The sequence below is a fragment of the Serinus canaria genome (genome assembly GCF_022539315.1).
Source record: "Serinus canaria isolate serCan28SL12 chromosome 7 unlocalized genomic scaffold, serCan2020 HiC_scaffold_29, whole genome shotgun sequence".
NCBI lineage: Eukaryota > Metazoa > Chordata > Aves > Passeriformes > Fringillidae > Serinus > Serinus canaria.
Window position 1 is genome coordinate 4,125,544 of NW_026108147.1, and position 20,951 is coordinate 4,146,494.

Genomic DNA, 20,951 nt, shown 5'->3' on the forward strand with positions numbered 1-20,951 from the left:
TTCCCTCTCACCAATATCTGTCCTGTTCCATGGCATTTCCAAGTCAACATTTCTCACCTCAAAGTTTTATATGGATGCACACTGTAGAGAACTCTCTGCAAATCCATTTCCCACAGTCCAAGAGCTGGGAGAGAACATCTTCAGCTGCGTGGAACAAGGAGAATGGATGTAGAGAGAGGCTGCAGCTTTTTTGCTGGGAAAAGTTTCAATCAGCATATTTGACCCCATTCCCAATGCTGAAATCCAAGCTGGCTGGCAAAAAGTGCCCACCCCTTTTCCTTTTTCTTACAAGCAGGAGGAACTTTATGGTTTCTCTTATCAAATTTGAGCCTCTTACAAGTTCTCCTGTTTGGGAAGTTCTTAAAATGGCCCCATGCCACAGAATTCAATTGCTGCAATTTGAAGGTTAATGGAGGAATTTGACTCATATGGAAGAATATTTTAATATTTTCACTATTTTCACTATTTTATAAATGTATATTTAAATAATGTATATTTTTAAAAAGTATTTCTATTTTACAATTTAAAATTGATATTTTAAATTTTAAAAATTTATTTAAATTTATATTTATTTTTTAACCAATTTTTATTGAAATATTTCATATTTTTACATATTTTCACATATCAAGACATGAAGGTCCTGTGTCCAGTGCTTGGACAGAGTTGACTGACCCCATGGAATGCTAGTGGTTAAAAGAGAACAAAATATCTAGGTTCTAGTAGCCTTTGGCTACAGACATATCAGGAATTCAGTGCTCCCCAGAGGGGAATTCAGTCCTGGGAAAAAGGCACTGCAGCCCATGGATTATCAGAGAATTACTGCTAAATGGAGAAAAGCTGACAACAAATATTTACTCTTGGATCAATTCTGTTTAAAGTGCAATGTTTGGAGCAGAGCTTGGACTCTGTGGGGAGGTCAGGCGTAGGATCAAGGCTGCATTTATATAAAGACAGAGGGATATCTTTGCTTGGAGAGGAAAAAAGACTGGGGGATTTTGGAGGACACACAATGAGGATCATAATTTTTCTCCTCACATTGAGTGTTTTCTCATGTTCAGGTAAGTTGGAGCCTTGTCCTCCTTTTTAGGGTGGTTTTGGGGGGGAAAGTATGATCCTACAGTGGATTTCTGATGGAACTGTGCCTCCCTCTCAGGGTTCCCAGTGTATGACTACGACCTCCCTGTCACAGAGGAGGCTCTCAATGCTTCCATTGCCCGGATCAATTCCCAGTCCTGGAGCAGAAACCTGTATGGTGTTGTCAGGAGCCGAGTCATGGGAGTAAGTACACAGACAACAGAGATCCTTCACCTGAAATGTGCTTTCCTGGCATGGAAAACTCTTTTTCACCCAGTCCTGGAAGCTCAGGTTTAGTTGGAGTTGGCTGATGCTGCTTGGAAGAGGGTGGGTTTGGGCCATTATCTGAAGTTACAGCTTCAGGAACCTAAATATCTTTTCTATGTGAGTTTGTAATTAAAATACTTTAGGAATTCAGATTTTTCACGCTTAGAGTAGAAGTCCTTGAGGGTGGTCCTGTAGGATTTTGTTGAAAAGTGATGTTTTGAAATACCTCCAGCAAACTGCTTTGCTTCAGGCATCAAGCATCCTGGTTCATCTGAAGCTCTTCACTGGTTAAATAGCCCCACAATTCAGGATTCTTTCTCTGATCTTTATTTATGTCATCTGTCTCTATGCACCAATTCTGGTTTCAATCTGCTAGAGTCTCAGTGCAAGCAAGAAACCCCTATCTGTTTTACCTTGTGGTGCTCAGAATTACACTGGATACTGCCCAAGTTAAGGAGGTAAAACTTCTTAATCCAAAGTTGTGATGTCCATGCTCCTGAACACCCTCAGATCCTTCCTTTCTGTTAAAACTTCTTAATCCAAAGTTGTGATGTCCATGCTCCTGAACACCCTCAGATCCTTCCTTTCTGTTAAAACTTCTTAATCCAAAGTTCTGATGTCCATGTTCCTGAAAACTCTCAGAACCTTTCTTTCTGTTATAACTTCTTAATCCAAAGTTATGACGTCCATGCTCCTGAACACCCTCAGAACCTTTCTGCTCCTGTAGGTGGCCTGTATCAAGTCTCTGTAAGAATGAATGTCAAGATGACATATGGATTTATACAATTTGGATTAAAACCCCCAAGTATTTAAAAGCAATGGGAATTTGTTGTTTGTTGGGGACTTTTTTGGGGGCATTGCTTTTTTATTTTCAAGTCTCCCATCTTGAGCTAAAGTGTCACTATAAGACACAAAATAACATGCACACGCTGCTGTTCTCAAGGTAAAAAGGGGAAGTTTATTTTCTGACTCCAACATTTATAGATTTCCAAAAGTGACAGTGGATTGGAGGGTGACAGTGCCACCTCTCCAATGACACTGGACAAACCAACAGCCCATCAAATTTCTCCTCCTCCATAAAAGATTGCAGACCAATAAGTTATTTACAGAAAGTGTGTGAGAAAGTTCGTTACAAAAATGTAAACATCAGAAGGCTTAGAAAATCTTAAAAAATCAGGGTGGCACTAAAGCACTGATTGAACTATGAGGAAAGGGAAAAGAATAATCAAAAAGGACTAATGCTGTGTTGTGTTGACCCTGCTCTCACCAGGTGGACACGTGGGACAGCGACACTTACGGGTTAGATCTGCGCTTCAGCATCCGCGAGACCGTGTGCGCCAAAGCTTCGGGGAGAGACCCCTCCACCTGTGACTTCCAAAGTGGCCCTTTCGTGGTAGGTGCCCCTGCTGGCATTGGGAACCCTCCCCTCCATGCAGGATCTTCTCAGGGGGGCTGAAGATGCTGAGAAGTGAGGAATGGCTGCCTGCTTTTGGTACAACCTGCAGCATGGAGTGGGTGTTGGGTGGGAAGGGTCAGTGGTGGGAAACTCTTCTGCCTGCTCAGTGGGGAGGGCAGGGAGCTGAAAAGAGGATTTGTGTCTGGGAGCAGTGTGAAGTGAAGGCATGTGTGCTTTTGGGGCCAAAGCCTAGAAGGAATGACTTATTCTCCAAGTTAAGAGCTGATGTTTCACTTGCTTTCACCTATCTGGGCACCACATGAAGGGTTGCCTTCCGTGTCGTGCAGATCCTCCCTCTGTGCTCACAGTGCTGATCTCTTTTGGATTTTTCACTCTCAGCCTGAAATAAAAATGCTCTTGATGCAGCTCTTGCTCTCCTCTGAGTCTGAAATCACCAGCTTTGGTGGAAACACGTTGTCTTTGAGTCTGTGCACAGAGTTGGGACTTCTCTGTGCACAGTTACTTGGGCCAAGTCACCTCTGCTCTGGAGCTAAGCAGCTCATGTTTGTGTAGATGGCACCACACAGAGTTGTTGGTTATTGCTTTGCTGCTTTCCTTTAAAAACTCAAAAGTTGGCTGCTGCAGTGTCATCCCTGTATCCTAAACTGACACCATCCCCCTCTTCTTCTTAGGGCAGTATGGTAATGTGAGGATGTGTTTTCCAAACTTGAGTGCAGGTTTTGCTGCAATTTTTTGTCCAACTGCAAAAACATCTTTAAGGGTAGTTTAACTTCCAGAGCTGGGGCTGCTGTTGGCATAGTCCTGCACTGTCCTTCTCTTTGTGCTGAGCTGTGGAAAGGAGCTGGAGGTTTACTCCTACCCCAAGCAGGCTCAGAAGTTTGTACAACAAACACATAGCTGGGGAGCCATAAAATGCTGTTGTATGATTGTTCTCAGGCTTCTTTCTCTTGGAATGGGTTTTTGAAATCCTTCTGCAGGTTCCCACCACCACTGAGGGTTGGTATTGGATGTTTGCTCTGTGAGATTGGCCCTGTTTTGTTCTGTTACAGCCCACTGCTTCCTGCAGGAGCGTTGTGGAAGTCTCTGGGGGGCTGATTGCCAACATCACCGTGCGGTGCCACCGCAGCACATTCAGCTCTGAATCCATGAGCAGCGAGGAGGTGAGGAAGGGGAAAACCCATTTTTGCTGCCTGGAGGAGTGAAAATTCTGCTTAGCCTCTTTTAAAGAGAAGTCCAGATGTCTGTGTGTGCTCCTGTTGCAGGAGGAGGTTTGGATCAGGAAAGTGGCTGCAGTTTGAAATCCAGCTGTCAGCTGTGGCACTTCCCTTTCCATCAGCTGAGGGCTCTGCCCTTGCCTGGCAGAGTGTGACACTCTGTGGCACTCTGGCACATCTGTCACCTCCAGCACTTCCTTCATGGAATAAGGGCCTGGAGAGCAGTGACTGGCACTTCCTGGACACACACACAGAGCCCTGTGGCTCTGGCTCTGTTGCCAAACCCAGCTCCCAGCTGAGCATGTCATCACAGCACAGCCCAAGGACATTTGGTCTGCTGAGATCTTTGTTCCCTTTTTGAGCTCTTTTTTGGTTTTAAGGGTCTTATTCAATGCTGACCTAACCTGGGAATTCCTACTGACTGTTTCCAAACTGGGTCCACTTTATCCACGAACTGACTCTTGAACTTGTGTGTCTGCACTTAGAACACAGCTCTACAGTGGGTGCTGTGCTTGAGGGAACACAATTTAACAAGCAAGGATATGGGGAGCTTTTATTGTTGGAAAATTCAGGGACCTAAATGAAGAAGTTGAACTGCAGAATCACAGAATGGTTTGGGTTGGAAAGGACTTTAAAGTCCATCCAGTGAAGAAGTTGAGCTGCAGAATCAAGGAATGGTTTGGGTTGGAAAGGACTTTAAAGTCCATCCAGTTCCACCCCCTACCATGGAACACCTTCCACTGTCCCAGGCTCTCCAAGCCCTGCTCAGCCTGCCCTGGAACACTTTCAGGGATCCAGAGGCAGCCACAGCTTCTCTGGGCACCCTGTGCCAGGGCCTCCCCACCCTCTCAGGGATGGATTTCTCCCCAATATCCAATCTCACCCTGCTTTCCTTCAGCTTAATGCCAGTCTTCCTTGTCCAGTCACTACAAGCCCTTGTAAAAAGTCCCTCTCCAGCCCCTTTGTAAGCAAATAGGATTCTTTGTTACTTTTCCTTGGTTTGAATTGCCAAATTAGCCCTTCATTTATTCTTTTTTTTTCCCTCAAAATCTCCATTCAGAGATGGCTAGTGAGTGCACCCCAGGCAGCCTGGCTCTGCAGAGCAGAGGGACTGCATGTGGAGCTCTGGAATGTGTAACACAGGCTGGGATGCTCAGTCAGTCCTCTGTGGCTTGACATAACCATTGTTTAACAGGGCACTCAGCACAAACTCTTGCTTTTACAAGCAGACATCTTCCCCCAAGTCTTCCTTAACCATCACTTAAAATTCAGTGCTGTTGCCATATTCCTGCTGGGGAATATATTTCCTGCAATGTTAATAAGGAATAAATGCCAAAGGGAATTACTGCACTTGAAAAGTAAAGTGTTTCCCTCTGCAGAGGGCTGCAGCAAGTGCACTGCAGCTCTTGCTGTGGAGCTGTGACTCTGCTCAGGGGATCTCAGCTTGGCTGAGGAGGTGTTGGTGCACCTGTGGTGCTGTTTGGATGGAGAAGGAATTGTGATTGACTGAGGCTGGCATCGCAGAGCACCCTGAGTTTGACGGGATCATGGAGTGCAACCCCTGGATTGCAGGAGCAGCCAAATTAAGAAGAAGGTTTGGAATTATTTAGTGACCACCTCGTGCCTGAGGGGATGGAGAGGTGGCACTTCTTGCCAGGTGAGGTTCTCAAAGAAATGTCTTTAATTTCCAGATGATGCACGTGCCCATGAGGACCCCTGACAGGTGGGGCAGCACTCACAGGGAAGGTAAGGCAGCTCTGCCATCCCGGAATGCCCTGACCTCTGTTCTCCTCTTGGAACCTCCCAAGGTCATCTGTCTGAGGGAGAAGGCACTGTGAAAGATCAGCTGCTTGCTCCTGGTCATGGGCAGCTGGTTTTTCCCTTGCAGAGGAGTGTCCAGTTTAGGGTGCACTGTCCTGCCAAGCCAGGCCGTGCTGAGGTTTATCCATTTTTTGAACTGCCAGATTTGTGCTCTCATGTGCAGTACTTGTGTGCAGAATGCAGTGCTGAATAATTTCTGTTCTAGAATCACAGAGGGGTTTGGGTTGGAAGGGATCTGAAAGATCATCTCATTCCATCCCCTGGTGTGGGCAGGGACACCTTCCACTATCCCAGGTTGTTCCAAGCCCCGTCCAGCCTGGCCCTGGACACTTGCAGGGATTCAGGGGCAGCCACAGTTTCTCTGGGCAGCAGTCAACACAAGTCTCATGCTTACAGAAGTCTCCATGTTCTTTTTTTAGATGATGCCTTTGCTCCTGAAGCCTTCCCTTCAAGAGGAAGAGGCAGCAGCCGTGGAGACTGGAACAAACCCAGCTACTTCAACCCTGACAAGATGGAATAACATGGCCTAGATGAGTGTGAGTGAGGGTTAGGGCTGAGAGAGTCAAAGAACCTACAGCTCCAGGAACACTGGGGCTGCTCCTACATCTTTCTGATCTGCACCACCAGTGGTGATGGGGTTCAGGTCAGGGTAGACTTAGGGTTGGCTTTTATTCACGCTGGGTCTGCAGGTTTTGTGGCAGGGTGGGAAATGACTGCTCAGGATGAAAGAGTTTTAGCTCCTTGGAAGACATCCCAGCTCCAGAGCTCGTGGCTGTGCCTCTCTTTTGAGTCATCCATCCTGTATGCTCCAACACACACCAGTGTCCTGGGGTACAGGCAGTGTGCAAAAGCATGCAGGAAAATCCTTCTGCAAAGTCAGAGTTTGAGTTCAGTGTAGGCTTCTAGCCTTTTAACCCTCATTTTCCTTGAGACAAGTGTGAAAAACGCCAATCACTTGGTTTTAAAATTTTAAAAGTTTAATAGTAATAAAATGGTTATAAAAATAGTAATATAATTAGAGTAATAAAAATTTGGACAATTGGGATTAGGACAATATAAGACAATAAAAACAAAGAGTTAAGGACAGTCTGGGTACCTTTTCTGGGCAAATAAGCCCCAAAAAGGACCCACCTTAACAGAGGATTAACCCTTAAAAGCCACAGCCTGTTGCATATTCATGACCTCATCCATGGTGCATCAATTCCATTCACACACAGGATTCTGGCTGGGCAGTGTCAGCTTCTGCCTCTGAATCCTGACGGCGTCTTCAGGGCTGAGTGAGGTGGGAAGAAGTTTGTTTCTTCCAATAACAGGGCAATAAATTCTCTTTCTCTGAAAGATTGAGGTGTCCTGTAGCTGCTGAGTGGGAGTACCTCATTCCTCTCTTAAAAAATAATATCTTATATAGCATAGTTTCTATTTTAACAATATATTATAACCTAAAACTCTATTTAACGCATTACTTAATGAAATTAATACAGCATCACTTCCTAACATAACACATATCATATTCATTTTAATATTTGCAAAAAGCCAATCATAAAAAATAATAAAATAGGCATTTTTCACATAAGGACAGTGAGGGCTGGAGCATGTCCAGAGAAGGGATCTGGAGGAATGGCCCTGTCTTTGTGCCACATCAAGTGCCCCAGGGCCACGCAGCTCCTCAAGCAAAAACTGAAGGGAATCTGTGAGAACCAGGGTGGGGAGGAGCACTTGGAGAATCCGTGAAGGAGATGTTTGGAAGCCAATTAACGGGAATGCTAATGAAAGGCAGCCGTGATTTATTGGAGCTGGCAGAGCCTATCCTACAGAAATCACCTTTGCTGACCTGCCTCTGCAGCTCTGTGTGGGAGCAGCTCTAATTGCTGCTGATGCTTTACCTGCCCTCTTAAGGCTTTAATCTAAAGGGAAGTGGTTTGAAAGAGTTTTAGCAACACGGGATGAGCTCATTCTTTGGCGTGCCAAGCAGGTTTGAAGTAGTTGGGAAGAGGAAATTACTTAGTGCTCTGTCTTTGTGATTAAAAAGGCTTCGGGTACATATCATTAGCAGGTCTGTGTCCCAGTGCAGTGCCAGAACTGAGTGCTCCCTGCGTGTGGAGCTCAGCTCCAGCCTGCTGCGTTGGGAACCAGGCAGTTTTAGATGGAATTTAGCACCGGTGACTCACCAAAAGCTAACACATGTTACTCATAAGCATATCCGTGGTAAACCTCGATGTGCTGGAGGAGACAAGCCTCCTGCTCTCCTGGAAACGAGATATCAAAGGAAAACCCAGGCACTCTGCTGTGTTTGTAAGAATTATTTCATTAAATCCATATGCAATTTTGGTTTATCCCCCAGCCACTAAAGCCAATAGGCCTTTTTAATCACTGCCTGTCTTCTTACAGGAATCTCTGACTTTTCTTTGCCCAAAGGCAGTGCTAGGTGTCTTTAATTCTCTGGCTCTGGAGAAGAGCTATCCCCTTTCAGCAGCACCCAGAAATGCTTTGTGTTCTTGTGCCTAACTTCTAACAAATCTCCAAACCAACAGCAAGATGTGAAACCTTCCTGAGAACAGAACGTGAAGCAAGCGGGGAGAAATTTATGGTTCTTGAAACCCAGAGCAGTTTGAAATTTAATACTTTCTGCTTGCTTTTAAAAATGGGTTGCAAGTGTCACTGATGGAGCTGTATTTCATTTTTTTTCCAAGGAGTTTCCTAGGTTTTGGACGTGTCAGAGGCAGATAGATCAGGAGATTTAAAGAGAATATCAACTCTACCCCCAAAGCCCCTTGTTTCTCTTGCTTTTATCAATTTGACTTATTAGTTGCAAAGTCTGGAGAGGAATCTTCCTGATTTTTGCTGGTATCCAGAATTAGAGGATTTCATTTGAAGCCAAAAATTAAACAGATTTTGTGTGTCTGAGGCCAGGAAAAGTTGTTCCCTGCTGGTTTTCCTGGGTTTTGGCATATGTGTGATCCTGGCTGGCATTATTACAAGCCATGCAGGGTTTGGTGGGGGCATGGGAAATGAGTGCTGAGCTCTGAAATGGCAGTAGGCTCGAGTGGCTTGGCTCAGCTGAGAAGATTTTGGGGGAGGCTGGGGAAACAGCAATTTAATAATAGAAGACTTTCATCTCTTACTGAAAGAACCTGGTGCTGACAGGCAAAGCTAGACAAGTCCAGGTAAGAAATGAAATGTGATTTTTTTTTTCTCTTACACACCAGAATGGGTAACTGACTGCTGCAAAAATTGCTCAGGCAAGTGGCTGACAGTTTTTCATGCTGGATTTTACATTTCTGAGCTAGGCCTTCTTATCTTTTTTGGCTTTAGGAATTATTTCAGGAAAATTCTGTGCCTGACTTTGTGCAAGAAGCTAGTCTAAATGAACTCACTTGTGCTTTGTAGCTCTTTTTATTTATTAGAATGTGCTAAATATTCAGGAGGGGGAAAAAAAAATCAGTGCCATTGTTATATAAAGAACATTTTCAAGTCTGCAGTCTTCAAGTCTTCAGACCCACCAGTCTGCTGGTGCCTGCAGGAATTAGAAATTGAATATGAAAAACCCCATCAATGATTAATGAGCTTACTTCAGTGACAAGTCCTAATCAGATTTTCTGGATTTATTTCCTCGTCCATCTCCAAACTGGGGAGATTGTGAAATTCCCGTGGCATGTTGTGAGGCCAGCCTTTCCCATAAATAGCTCAGGCACACAGGGAGGGACAGGAGGGGGGAAAACAAGAGCTGATCACCTGTTAACAACCTGAGCTGGAGTCTGCTGCTCTGAATTGCAAAGAGGAGCCTAAAAATGGCTCGAACTTGCCACCACCGTAATCCCCAGGGAGCAAAAGGACCCTGATGCTTTGCTGTTCCAAAATCACCTGCCTAAGGCAGCTTTTTCTTGTGCAGACCCTTAAGGGAATTATACCCGGAGTCTCCCCAGCAATGCTTCAACTCCTTGAACGGGAAAATCAAGGAGCAAGTTCCTGCCTTTGCAAAGTACAAGTAGATGGTGAATGCTGATTGTGTCTTACTCGTTAATCACACCAGGAAAGTGGTTTTTTAACAGGAAATCAGCTTCCTTCAGCATCGAGCCAAGGGGCTGTGATTTTCTCCTCGAGTTTTCTGTATTTTCCTTACAATTGCTCCCTGGCTGAGGACTCTGCCACCTGGCACAGCTCACTGCTGGCAGGAGGGGCTGGTGGCAGTCCTGATTAGCAGCACTGCACATGCACAAGTGGCATCTTTAAGTATCAGAGTGATTTTTTTTTCCAATGGAAGAGTATCAGGCAGCATTGGGCCTCTTCTCATGCCTAAGAAATCCAGGACCTGACCTTCAGAGTGAAATGGGTGCTTGTTTATCTGTCTCCTGTGAATACAACAGCAGAGCAGGCTTCACAGCTCTCCTGGGGTGTGGAAAACTGAGCTTTAATCCCCAGTGCCCTCATTAGGGAGCTGCTTGATTTCAGTTGGGGTTTTATATCCTCATCTCTTTGTTTTTGCCTCTCCCGTTCACCCACCCACTTTCTGTGGTCCTCATAAAGCTGCTTATTGCTTTCTGTGAGAGACAAAAAAAGGGGAAAAAAAGGAGAGTGAAGAAGCAGAGGGAAGGAGAATCCCTGCAGGGTGGGATCTGTTGCAGGCTGTGTGAGCTCCGTGGTGGATGAGCTTTGGGAGCAGTTTGGTGCTTGGGGAAATGTCAGGCTGCTGTTTCATCCCTCCTGGCCCTGGTGGCCGATCCTCGGTGTCACCTGGCAGCTGTGATGTGCTGTGGCAGGGGACAGCATGCTTTCATCTGTTCAGGGAGGGAAACAGAGCCAGGCAGGACCTTTGCTGCTGCAGGGGTCAGAGCGTGGCAGGGCTGGGGCAGAGGTGGTAGAGCAGAGAGGGAATTGCTGTGACAGCCTCCCAGTGCTGTGAGCAGCAGCAATTCTGGTCTTGCCCTTTGTCCTCCCCCTCTTCTCTGTTTTAAAGGATTAGACCCACAGCCACACGGAGGAAATTGTTCCTATTTAGGCAGAGCAGGAGTTTGGATGATCCCTTACACTTCACAGCCCCTTTGTCTAATTGCAGGAGAAAACCATCAGGGTTTCCTTCCCTGGAGGAACAGAAAGGGCTCTCAACCCATTGCTCAGTGCTGGGCTTTAGAAATGAGCTCATCAAAGGATCACACAGTCAGGAAGGCCCTCCCAAAGCAGGGCTGTGTGGCTGAGGTTGGAATACCGTGGGAGAGAGATCCCTCATCCTCTTTGAGCTACACACAGGAACCCTCTGGGGGGAAGGCTTTCTCCTTAAACTGAGCTGGAATTTCCTGTGTTCCCTCTGTTTCTCCTGCTGTCCCTTGGTCCCCAGCAATGGTTGCAGTGGCTGGTGTTGGCATCCCCCATCCCCAGGGCTGGGCAGGATTCAGTGGCTCCTGGACAAGCTGTTCTTAGAGAGTCACTAAATTTAATCCCTTCCACACGTGGGGACTCTCCTTTCTTGCCCGAATCTATCTCTAAAATTTTACTAACAAAATTGTCTCACAGAAAAATTTCAGGTTGCCATGGTGACCAACTTGCTGAAGACACAGTGTAGGCTACAGGGTGCTGGGGAAACTGTCACATGTTTCCTTGGAAAAGCACATCTCCCATTTCTTCTGAATGTTGTACTCTCCATTCAGATCCATTTCAGAGCAGACCATACATCAGCTTCTAGCCTCGACCATCTCTCTTTTGAGACTTGACAATACATGTTGATTTGTCTTATTTCATGGGTCTTATTTCACTGTTGTTAATTTTTCTAACAGTCTGCTTCTTTTTATTCCTTTTTTTAAACTCTAATTAGCCATTGCCACGACATTTGTGCACATATGAAATGTTTTGCATGTGCAGGTTTCTTTTTGCAAGATTCCACAGGCTGGGAAGCAAATTAATAAGCAACTTGTTGAAGCTGAATACACTTTTCCCAAGGAAGTTCTGAGACAAATTCTCAGGCATTTCTCCTTCCTCTCTGTTTTTAAAGTAGATTGGAGAATGAGAAGAGCCAAGATTCAAAGATCCAGCATGGGAAGAAAGAACCTGATGCCTTGGCCTTTCCTTTTTGGTGAAAAAACTGTTCTTCCGTGGAGTGAGAGTCTTTCCCCAAACTCCCTTTCTGCTCAGGAGGTGCTAAATACACCCTCATCCATCAATAGCCCTTCTGATGTGCTAGGTATCCCTGGGAGAACTCCACTTTAACTGTGTCCACCATCCCATAATGATGCTATTAAAACCTCATTATTCCATTTGTTCGTTCTGTGTTTCTTTCTGCTTGCTTGTAATTTTCTGTGATGCTCCCGGCTAATTATTGATTATTCAGATGAACACACCCACACTCCATTCCTGCCTCTCCGGACAGAGAAGCCTCTCCAAATCCAGAGGATGGAGTTGAAGCCCGCTAGGAATTTGGCTTTAATGGGTTCTTGGTGGCTAATGTGGAGAGCTGGGGGCTGCTAATGACGGTGATTGTCAGGTACTAATGGCTTTTGGAGGTTAGAGCACACCTCTGGAGTGTTCCTCACCTGGGGAAGGTCTCAGCACCCTGGTCCCCTTCTCTCCACCCCCTGCACAGAGCCCACCCTGCGGCTCTCCGGGAAATGGAAGGTTGCTGTGCAGCTTGGGGGTTCTTGGTTTTGTTTATTTTTTTTTTTAAGGCTTTATCATTAAAAATCAACTCATTTTTCTCTGTAAAGCCACCGTCCCACCCGATTTGACTCTCACCCATTTTCCCCTCCTGATTGCAGCGAGGTAACCTGATTTGTAGGAATTTCCACCTCAAAAGCTTGAGAAGAAGCAGTCAGAGCTACCCTCGATAACCACCGTGGTAGCAGGGAGCAGAGGCTGCTGACAAAGGTCTAACAGAGAAAGTGATGTTGATTTGCTTTGCTTGGATGAGCAGGACTGGGAATCTTCAAGGCCAGGCTGGATGGGGCTTGGAGCAGCCTGGGATGGTGGGAGGTGTCCGTGCCCATGGCAGGGGGGTGGGATGAGATGAGCTTTAAGGTCCCTTCCAACCCAAAATAGCCTGGCATCCCATGATTCCTTTGCTCTGAATGCCCTGTGCCACAGTCCTCCATGATCTGCCTCTCTTCCAAATTTTTGCTGAGCATCTTCTTTCCCAGTAGGGCTGATGTCACCCATCTGTGCTGATTTTAGCTAGAACCATGAACTCTTCATTGGACAGGAACAGCCTAGGTGCTTTCTGAAACTCCTGAGCTCAAGAGATTGTGGCTTAGGTCTTTTTATTACGTGTCCTTCTAGCCCAGGTGAGCAGAAGATCTTCGTGGCCTGATTCTCCAAGACCTGGCTTTCCTGGAAGGGATGAGGTGGATTGACAGAGGGAACAGCTCCAGCTGGGCTTGTACTCTTCCCTGTTTCACTCTTGCTTTTCCCAGTTTCCCACAGACAGTTCTCAGGGCCAGGAGCTGGATTCATCAATCCTTGTGGGCCCCTCTGACTCAGGATATTCTATGACTCTATATTTTTCTAATATGTGATAATTAAATGTTCACTTCTCTAGACACTCACACACACACACACACACACACAAAAAATCAAACCCACAAAAAACCCCACCTTTTTTGGTGTTTTCTTTTTTTCCCTTCTTTCTTCCCCCCCAGCCAAAATGATTGCAGTGTACTTTAAGCTCCTGGTGCATGAATGCAAATGCCTTCACACCTAGGAGGAGCTGATGTGGCATCTGCTGTGCAGATGTTTATCTGGCAGCAGGGAGCAATATTTCCTTTGTCCACATTACTTTCCTGAGCCCTTCCTGGTCCCAAATTGCTGACTCAAGCACTCAGTGCTCCAACATACCAATGACCCTTGCTAGGATGCTCCCTTCCAACTCCCCTGGCTGAGAGTTTGGGCTGTGTAAGCAGACCATGAGTTTTGTTGTTGGATTTTGCTTGGGGAGTGGAGATTTATGCAGCAGCAGGGACAGGGAGGGAGCTTTCCCCGCACCCTTAGAGGCACTACTTGCCCTGGAAGGAATGTGCAGAGTAGAAATTCTCTCCTCTTGCAGACTTTGAGGCTGTTCAGAAACTCTGAGGCAGCAAAAAAGGGAAAGGAGACAGCAAAGCCACAGGGGATGAGACTGAGGTCTCATCATTGCTGCATACAGGGACTTTGTTTGAGCTTTGCTGCCCGACCAGAAGGTGAAATGTTGTCACCCTATCGATGCAAAGCAGTTGTAGGATGAGGAAAGAAGTGAGAGTTTGGGTCTGTGTAGTGATTTGGGGAATGAACAGGAGCAACTGCAGCTGCCCACACGGGACAGGACACCCGGCCCCTGCCCTGACCTCCCGCACTGCAGTTTGTCCCCAGGGAAGGCTGGAAGGTGCTGACTTCCTGCTCTCTGAGAGAAGCAGTAAAACCTGCAGCCACGGCAGGATCACTCCTTTCATATTCATTTTCTCTGTTGGGTTTTTTGTACACCCCGACGCTTTTTATGCTGACAGTGTCTGGGCAGGAATTCCCATGGTGTGGGATGGATGAAGGACAACACCAGGCAGTGATACTGCAGAAAAACTGGGCTCAGTTCCCTTCTCTCCCTTCAGTCAGCACTTGTGGAACTTGTGCTCCAGGCTGCCACAGCACCTCATTTGCCAGACCCTCTTTTTGGCATCATGGCACAGATGCTCCGTGATGGACATGCCACCCCTGGAAGTGTTCAAGGCCAGGTTGCACAGTGCTTGGAGTAACCTGGTCTAGTGGAAGGTGCCCTGAGATGGTCTTTAAGGTCCCTTCCAGGCCAGTCTGTGACTCTGTGGTCACTGCCAGGCACTGGTGTGGTTTGTGCCACCACGGGACTGGCACTGATGTGTTGGTAGCCATACATCAAATTCTGCTCACATGGGCTAGCTGGGAATGGGTGCAGCTACCAGCAATAAAGAGGGGCCCAGTCCTGCATGGAACAAGCCAAAAAAAGTTCCCAAAGAGCAGAGATGATCAGCTGGATGGAGCCCAGCCCATGTCAGAGAGAAGGCTGTTGCTCATCCGGGAGGAATGTGGAGATTTCCGGGCGTACGCTCGGCTGTCAGCAACCTCAGCTCAGGCTGCTCGTCCAGCCTGACCCCTGGATGATCTCTCTGAAAGGAAGAAGAGGCATTAACTGCCAGATCCATGTCCTGATTCAGAGTGGGGAGCTGTTGGGAGCAGGACCTGAGTGATTTCACACCAGGAGCGTGGGGTTGGAGCAGGTCTGCAAGTCCAGCACGGACACTTGGGAGGGTCCCGAGGAGCCAGAGCTGGGCTGAGAGTGGGGAACATCCTCTGTGGCACAATGTACCAGGGGCTGATCCCAGGGCTGTCGAGGGTGGGGAAGATCCTCTGTGGCACAAAGAACCAGGGGCTGACCCCAGGGCTGTCGGTGAGCCTGGCTGGCCACTCCTGCTCCTGCTTCCCGCTGGTGTTGATGCCCACTAGATGTCAGAATTGAATAAATGCAAGGGGAGGCAGCAGCTCCGTTCTCAAATGATTGCCCTTTCCCTCCCTCCTTCTGATTTCTGGCCAGCTGTGTGATAAGATGACCAGATGACCTTTGTGCAAGGAGGGTCGGTGTGTTTAAGTGGTGAAGAGAACAGGGGATGCAGAGGAGAAATGACTGAGACAAAAACTCCTGGCCAGGTTGGAGTGCTTGTTTTGCCTGTGGCAGCCCAGAGCTTAAATTCTGCTCCAGGCACGAAGATGGTTTTGCTTTTTATTCCGTGGACAGTGGAATTTTCTTTCTCCTGCATGGCAGACTTATCCTTTTTGATAAAATGGCATTAAATCAGATTTCCCAGCCTTGGCTGTGCAGTGCCTTTGGTAAGAGGAAAGCTAGAGAAATAAATGCTGCTTGTCTCAGAGAGGGTTTGATTTCAGAGCTGAACTCTTCTACCTGTTCCCAGCTCTCATCTCAGCCCTTTCTCAGGAGCTCAGCTCATTCACTGCAGCTGCTAAACTTTAGCAAGAGCATCCTAATGCCTCTTAAAGATTAGGTGTGCTAATTAATGCTTCCACAACCAGGAAGAAATCTGCTGCTGTCTGACATTCACAGCTGCCACAGTGTTTGCTCCTTTCAAACCTCCTGCTGGCTTTAAAATCCTGATTTTCCCCCCCTGGTTTTTTCCCAGGACAAATTGTTGTCTCTGTCTCGTGGCACAGTGGGAATTCTCTGAAGGAAATGGAGTGCCAGCACTTGGCAATCATCACGTGCTGGAGGATTCTGAGAGGGTGGTGGTGATGTGTCTGTGGGCACTGCTTGTCCCCAGTGACAAACAAGGAGTCTGGGCTGGGAAACCAGTGTTAGAACTGGAAAGGGGAGCTTAAAACATGGATCCTAACTCCCCCAAGGAAGTAAAGCTCCTGGAAGTTATCTAGGTGTTTGTTGGAGATTAAATCAGGGGGAGATTAAGCTGGGAGAAACGTAGCCCAAGAAGGAAATTGGGATTTTGTGTTGGTCTCCAGAGACCAGACTGGTTTAGGACATTATTTATCTGTGAGACTTGAAGGAGGAGACCACCAGGAAAACCACAAAGCCTGGCAGAATCCCAGGGATTACAGGCCTTGATTAATGAGAGTTTAAAAAGAATCTTATGTGCTTGTGGAAAAGGAATTTTTTTTTTTCTGAGCAGAGGGAAGGTGATGCTGCTGGCTGAACCTCCTGATCTGGAATGAATAATGGAGAAGAAAAAAAAAACCCAGCATCCCAAATGGGAGGCTGTGGATTTAAAGAGTAGAGGAAGCCCCATAATCACATCAAGAAGAGGTCCTGTGCAGAAGAATGGGGGCCAGAAATGTTTCACCCTGGGGCTACATGCCACATGTGGGTTACTGGGATAGACTTGTTGAAACTTTCAGGTTGGAAAAGACCTTTGAAATCATCAAGTCCAACTGTCAGCCTAAAGATGTGGCAGCAAAACCCCAACAACTTTTTCTGTGCGTGTTTCAAAGGTCTTTGATTTCCTTTTGTGTTTGAATCCTGCAGGCAGTCTTGTTCAAGGGTGAGAAATCTCCATTAGGCAGGCTTGCCAGGGGCTTTGGGAGCAGATAGATTGGATAAAAAAGACAAAACAGAAAACTCTGGGGTGGTCTCTGATGCAGGGGCTGCTAAGGAATATTTTTATACCTCTCCTGCTTAGTGGAATGCTCTTCCAGGGTATTTTGAAGGGAAGAAGTTCTGACTACAGGTAATGCTAGAACTGATTGCAAAAGCCTTTGAGTTGTTTGGTTTTCTAAGCTGGTGTTTTATTAATTGCCAGCTTTTTATCCTCTTGGAGAGAACAGAAAAAAAACCCACTTGTCCATGCAATTTTTTCCAGCTTCTTGAGCTCTTTTAAAGCATTCACAGGTCCTGCTGGTGAATTCTCTGGAACAGGCCCCACACCACCTTTCCTAGCAGAGGGAAAGGGCCTCAAATACACGAGGTTTATGCAACAAGAAAGACACACCCCCCCTTTTCAAGGGTTGGAGCCGCAGATCTGTGCATCTGCAATGTGTTCAGTGAACCAAAACACAGCTTTTTGTCCTAAAAGCTTACATGCCAGAGTTTGAAAATACACCCCTTGAAGTGGAGGTGTCTGAGGAAAGACCAGGAGGGAGGGGTTGGGTGCTCTTTGGAGAGAGTGAGAGATTTCAGTTCACTGAGAGAGGATGGAACCAAAGCCTGGAGCTGAAATAACAGGCCCTGGTTTTCTGCCACGATTGTATGACTGTATCTTTCTTTAAAATGACTGTTCATTGTAGCTATTTCATCACGAAATGACTCTGTAGTTCCTCTCTGCTGTTGGGCAACAGGCCGTGTCCTGACACTTCTGCATTTCTCTCTGGCTGAAACAACTCTGCATGAAGATGCCAGCAATCCAGTCCCCCTAAAAACTCCTAGTTTTGAAGAGAATTTGCTGTTTATTGGAAACATTCCCTGGTGCCACGGTGAGCAGGAGCAGAGATTCTCAGCGTGGTGCTCGTGCCTGCCTTCCACTGACATTTGCAGTGTGGGCTCTGCTGGGGAAGGGCAGCACAGCTGGGAGCAGAGGGCTGGAATTCCACAGGGATGTGCTGGGAGGCTGGAGCCTGCCAGGGTTTGAATGTGAATGCTGCTGGTGCAGGAGGCTGCCCCTGGTTTGCATTCACAGCCACACTCTGATCCTGCAGGGCTCCAGATCTCAGGAACCTGCTTTGTAGGAGCTGGGTGGGATCTTTGGAATCCGCCCCTCTGAGCAACCAGAGAACCTGCAAGGCTCAGGTCTGGGGTTTAAAACTCGTTTTCTTTACTTGATGCCAGGGCTGTTCATTCTGTGGGACCTGGTGTGGGTGGTTTTCCTCCCATCCCCAAGCATTCCCAGACCTGCCACCCTTGGCACAGCCCAGTGGAAGGAGCTGGGCTGGTTTCACCTCGAAGCTCCCAGAGCCAAGGGCCAGTTTGCCAAAAGTTCCTCCTGCTTGTGCCTCCCCTTTGCTCCTAGAGAGAAGGAGAGACAGAAGAGATCTGTGTTTACATGGAAGAGATGCTTTTCAGCTCTCATCTAAGGGGAGACATTTCTGCCCATATGTGAGATTTGCCAAAGTGGGAAATTCACTCCTTAGCAGCCCATGACATATGGCAGAGCTCAGGAAAGGCTCAGCTGAAGGTCTTGTGAGCACTTTGCCTTGTCCTTCCTCGCATGTCTCGTCTCTTCCTCGCTGGGAGAGCAGAGAGTGATGTGACTGCTGTGCCAAAACCACACCTCCCATCCCCTAAAGTGTTAAAAATTGTGGCAACAGCTTCGTTCCAGAGCTGGTAAATGATGTTCTGAATGGCTGAGCCCAGCCTGGGCCAGAACTCCACGCCAGGCTCCCTTGCACTAATCCCAATTAATGTCACCACAGGACATGCTGCTGCATGGGGGCACAGAGCACAAATGTTCTGCCCTGATCACAGACCTGCAGGCACTTGCTAGCATGGAGTGCTGCCCACTTGGAGGTTACTTCCTCTTTTGAGTCCACTTTTAGAGGAGAATTAAACAAGTCAGCCACCATCTGGCTCCAAGGCATTGATTTTAGCACACAACAATCCCCAAAAGTCTGTCTTCCCCTCCTTTCTCCCCCCCCATCCTGCTCTTTGCTGATCAGGGACAGCCAGTTCAAGTGTGCGAGGGGAACACGAGCTGGGAACATGAAAGGCAGGGAGACAAGGCAGCTCTGAAACTAGGTTAGAGATGAAACGAGCCTGAAATTTGGCAGCTGCAGGCAAGGCTGGGTGGCCCAAGGGAAATGGCTGAAAATGATTGATGAGATAAATGATTAATGAAATAGTGAGGTTAGCCCGGCACGGGGCTGCATTTCTGTTTGGATCCAGCCAAAGACACAAGCCAAGAGGAGCTGGGTGGGTGTGAGGGATGCAGAGGAACAAGTGCAAGGGCAGCATATCCCTCAAGGCAAGGAGATCACTCAAGTCAGCCTCATGTTGGCTTTATTGCACCCCCTGGGGTCTAAAATATGCCCCCCTGTTTGGAGGGTTGACTCATCATTTGGTCCAGGATTTGCCATCTGCACAGCTCTCTCCCTGTTCAGGCAGCTCAAATAGAAAGAATTTCATTTGAATCTCATTTTACACATTGGTTTTTCTCTTACCTTCCTTGCCATCCACTGAACACCTGGGCAGAGCAGGTTTTTTTTGGGTTTCTTTTTGGTGTATCAGGAATTTTGTGTCTCCTGAGCTTCCAGGGGTTGTTTATTTGGAGATAGTAGTAACCTTGGGGTGGGAGGTGTGTGTTCAGGTCCCATTCTGCTTTTTCCTGGCAGATATTTCTTTCAGGACAGCAGGATGTTCCAATAACAGCTAATCTGTCACACTGATAGCTGTGTCAGTGGAGTCTAAATAAGAGCTCACTGTGTGTTTACCCCCTCCTCCCACCAACTCCTTGGAAGATTTTGGAACCAGGGGAGTGCTTGTGGCAACTGGTTGCATCTGCTGTTAGATTAATAGAGTCAGCCCTTGGAATGACACAACCATGCCCTGGAGGGTTTGGGGTTCTTTGCCAGCTCAGAAGACAAATGCATCATTGTGTGATTCCGTGTGATCCCTGTTGCTCAGACCCAAATGTGCTTGCAGCACACAGCAGTGCCAACTGTCCCAACCTGTCCATTAGGAGGTGGCTTGAAGAACCTTCCTCTCTGGACCCATCAGATGAACCTTTTTCTTTCCACAATGCAGGCACAGGTGTTGGCTTTCCATGGCCTAACAAGTGGCTATGCCCTCCAAAATAAAACACCAAGATTAGTGTGGGAAATAGTAAAGGTAAGAAGATTTTCAGAAAGCTGTAAAAGCAGGCCTTAGAAATAGAGAGAGCAGAGAAACTTAGAACTAGCTTCAGCTGCAAAGTCTGAAAGTAGAAAAAGTTGCAACAGTATAGCAAGGAAAGACATTAAACAATAGCTTGAGTTTTAGGCTTAGCTAAGATGGACATTAAAACTGCAGGAAAATATACTTAGCAAGATAGTAGAAGGTTTTAAGCTTAATAATGGAGCATTGTGTATTGTTAATAGAAAGAAGACAAGCAAGCATTGTGTGAAGTATGTATACTTTTAGTAATTAGCTAGAACAATTGTCTGTAAGCTTTAGCAATTGGCTAGAAAGTTTTTAAAGGGATTTCTGACAAAGAAATCTTTGGCTGCTGCTGGCTGTACGTGAGCTTTGCCATCTTCCCATTGTCTCAACCATGTGATGAGGCTGATGCTGCAAATAAAGCTCAAAGAACATACCCCAGCAGTCCTGTCCTGTTCGTGAGGAAAAGATAATCATGCCAACACAATTAGAGCAAAAGCTGCACCCAGGAGATGCTGTTTCTCCCAAAAATTACAGCATCTCCTGGTTACTCAATGCCAGCTGGCTGGGCTGGCTGGAGACTAAGTCTGGATGTGCACGTATCCATGTGTGTGTATTTATAGATATAAAAGTTTCTTCAATATCTACAGGATTTTCTTCTCCCCCTGCACTCTGCAGTTCTTCAGCTGTTGTTGATTAGGAGGATGTTGATGTATAGAAGCCATACAGTACAGAAATGCCATATTTCTTCACCTCTCCCTTTCCCTGAGTGACTGCTTTGAGAATCCTGGAAGCTGAGCTGATATTCTGAGTCACACCAGTCTGGGCTCTGTTCCTGCTTTTCCTGCTGCTAAATGGAGTCAGGGAGCTG

General features: G+C 46.8%; 1 protein-coding gene across 2 annotated transcripts; it reads left to right on the forward strand.

Annotated features, from left to right (window-relative positions):
* Positions 1–885: 885 nt before the first annotated feature.
* On the forward strand, positions 886–12,038 carry SPP2 (secreted phosphoprotein 2). Of its 2 annotated transcripts, none has more exons than XM_018911895.3 (7): positions 886–1,058; positions 1,154–1,278; positions 2,612–2,734; positions 3,808–3,918; positions 5,664–5,718; positions 6,213–6,329; positions 11,780–12,038. In XM_018911895.3, exons 1-6 carry the CDS (start codon positions 1,010–1,012, stop codon positions 6,311–6,313), a joined length of 564 nt encoding a protein of 187 aa, XP_018767440.1. In that variant the 5' UTR covers positions 886–1,009; the 3' UTR covers positions 6,314–6,329; positions 11,780–12,038. The 2 variants fall into 2 exon arrangements, with proteins under 2 accessions (XP_018767440.1, XP_018767441.1); XM_018911896.3 differs by having other exon boundaries at positions 893–1,058; positions 11,777–12,038.
* Positions 12,039–20,951: the final 8,913 nt, after the last annotated feature.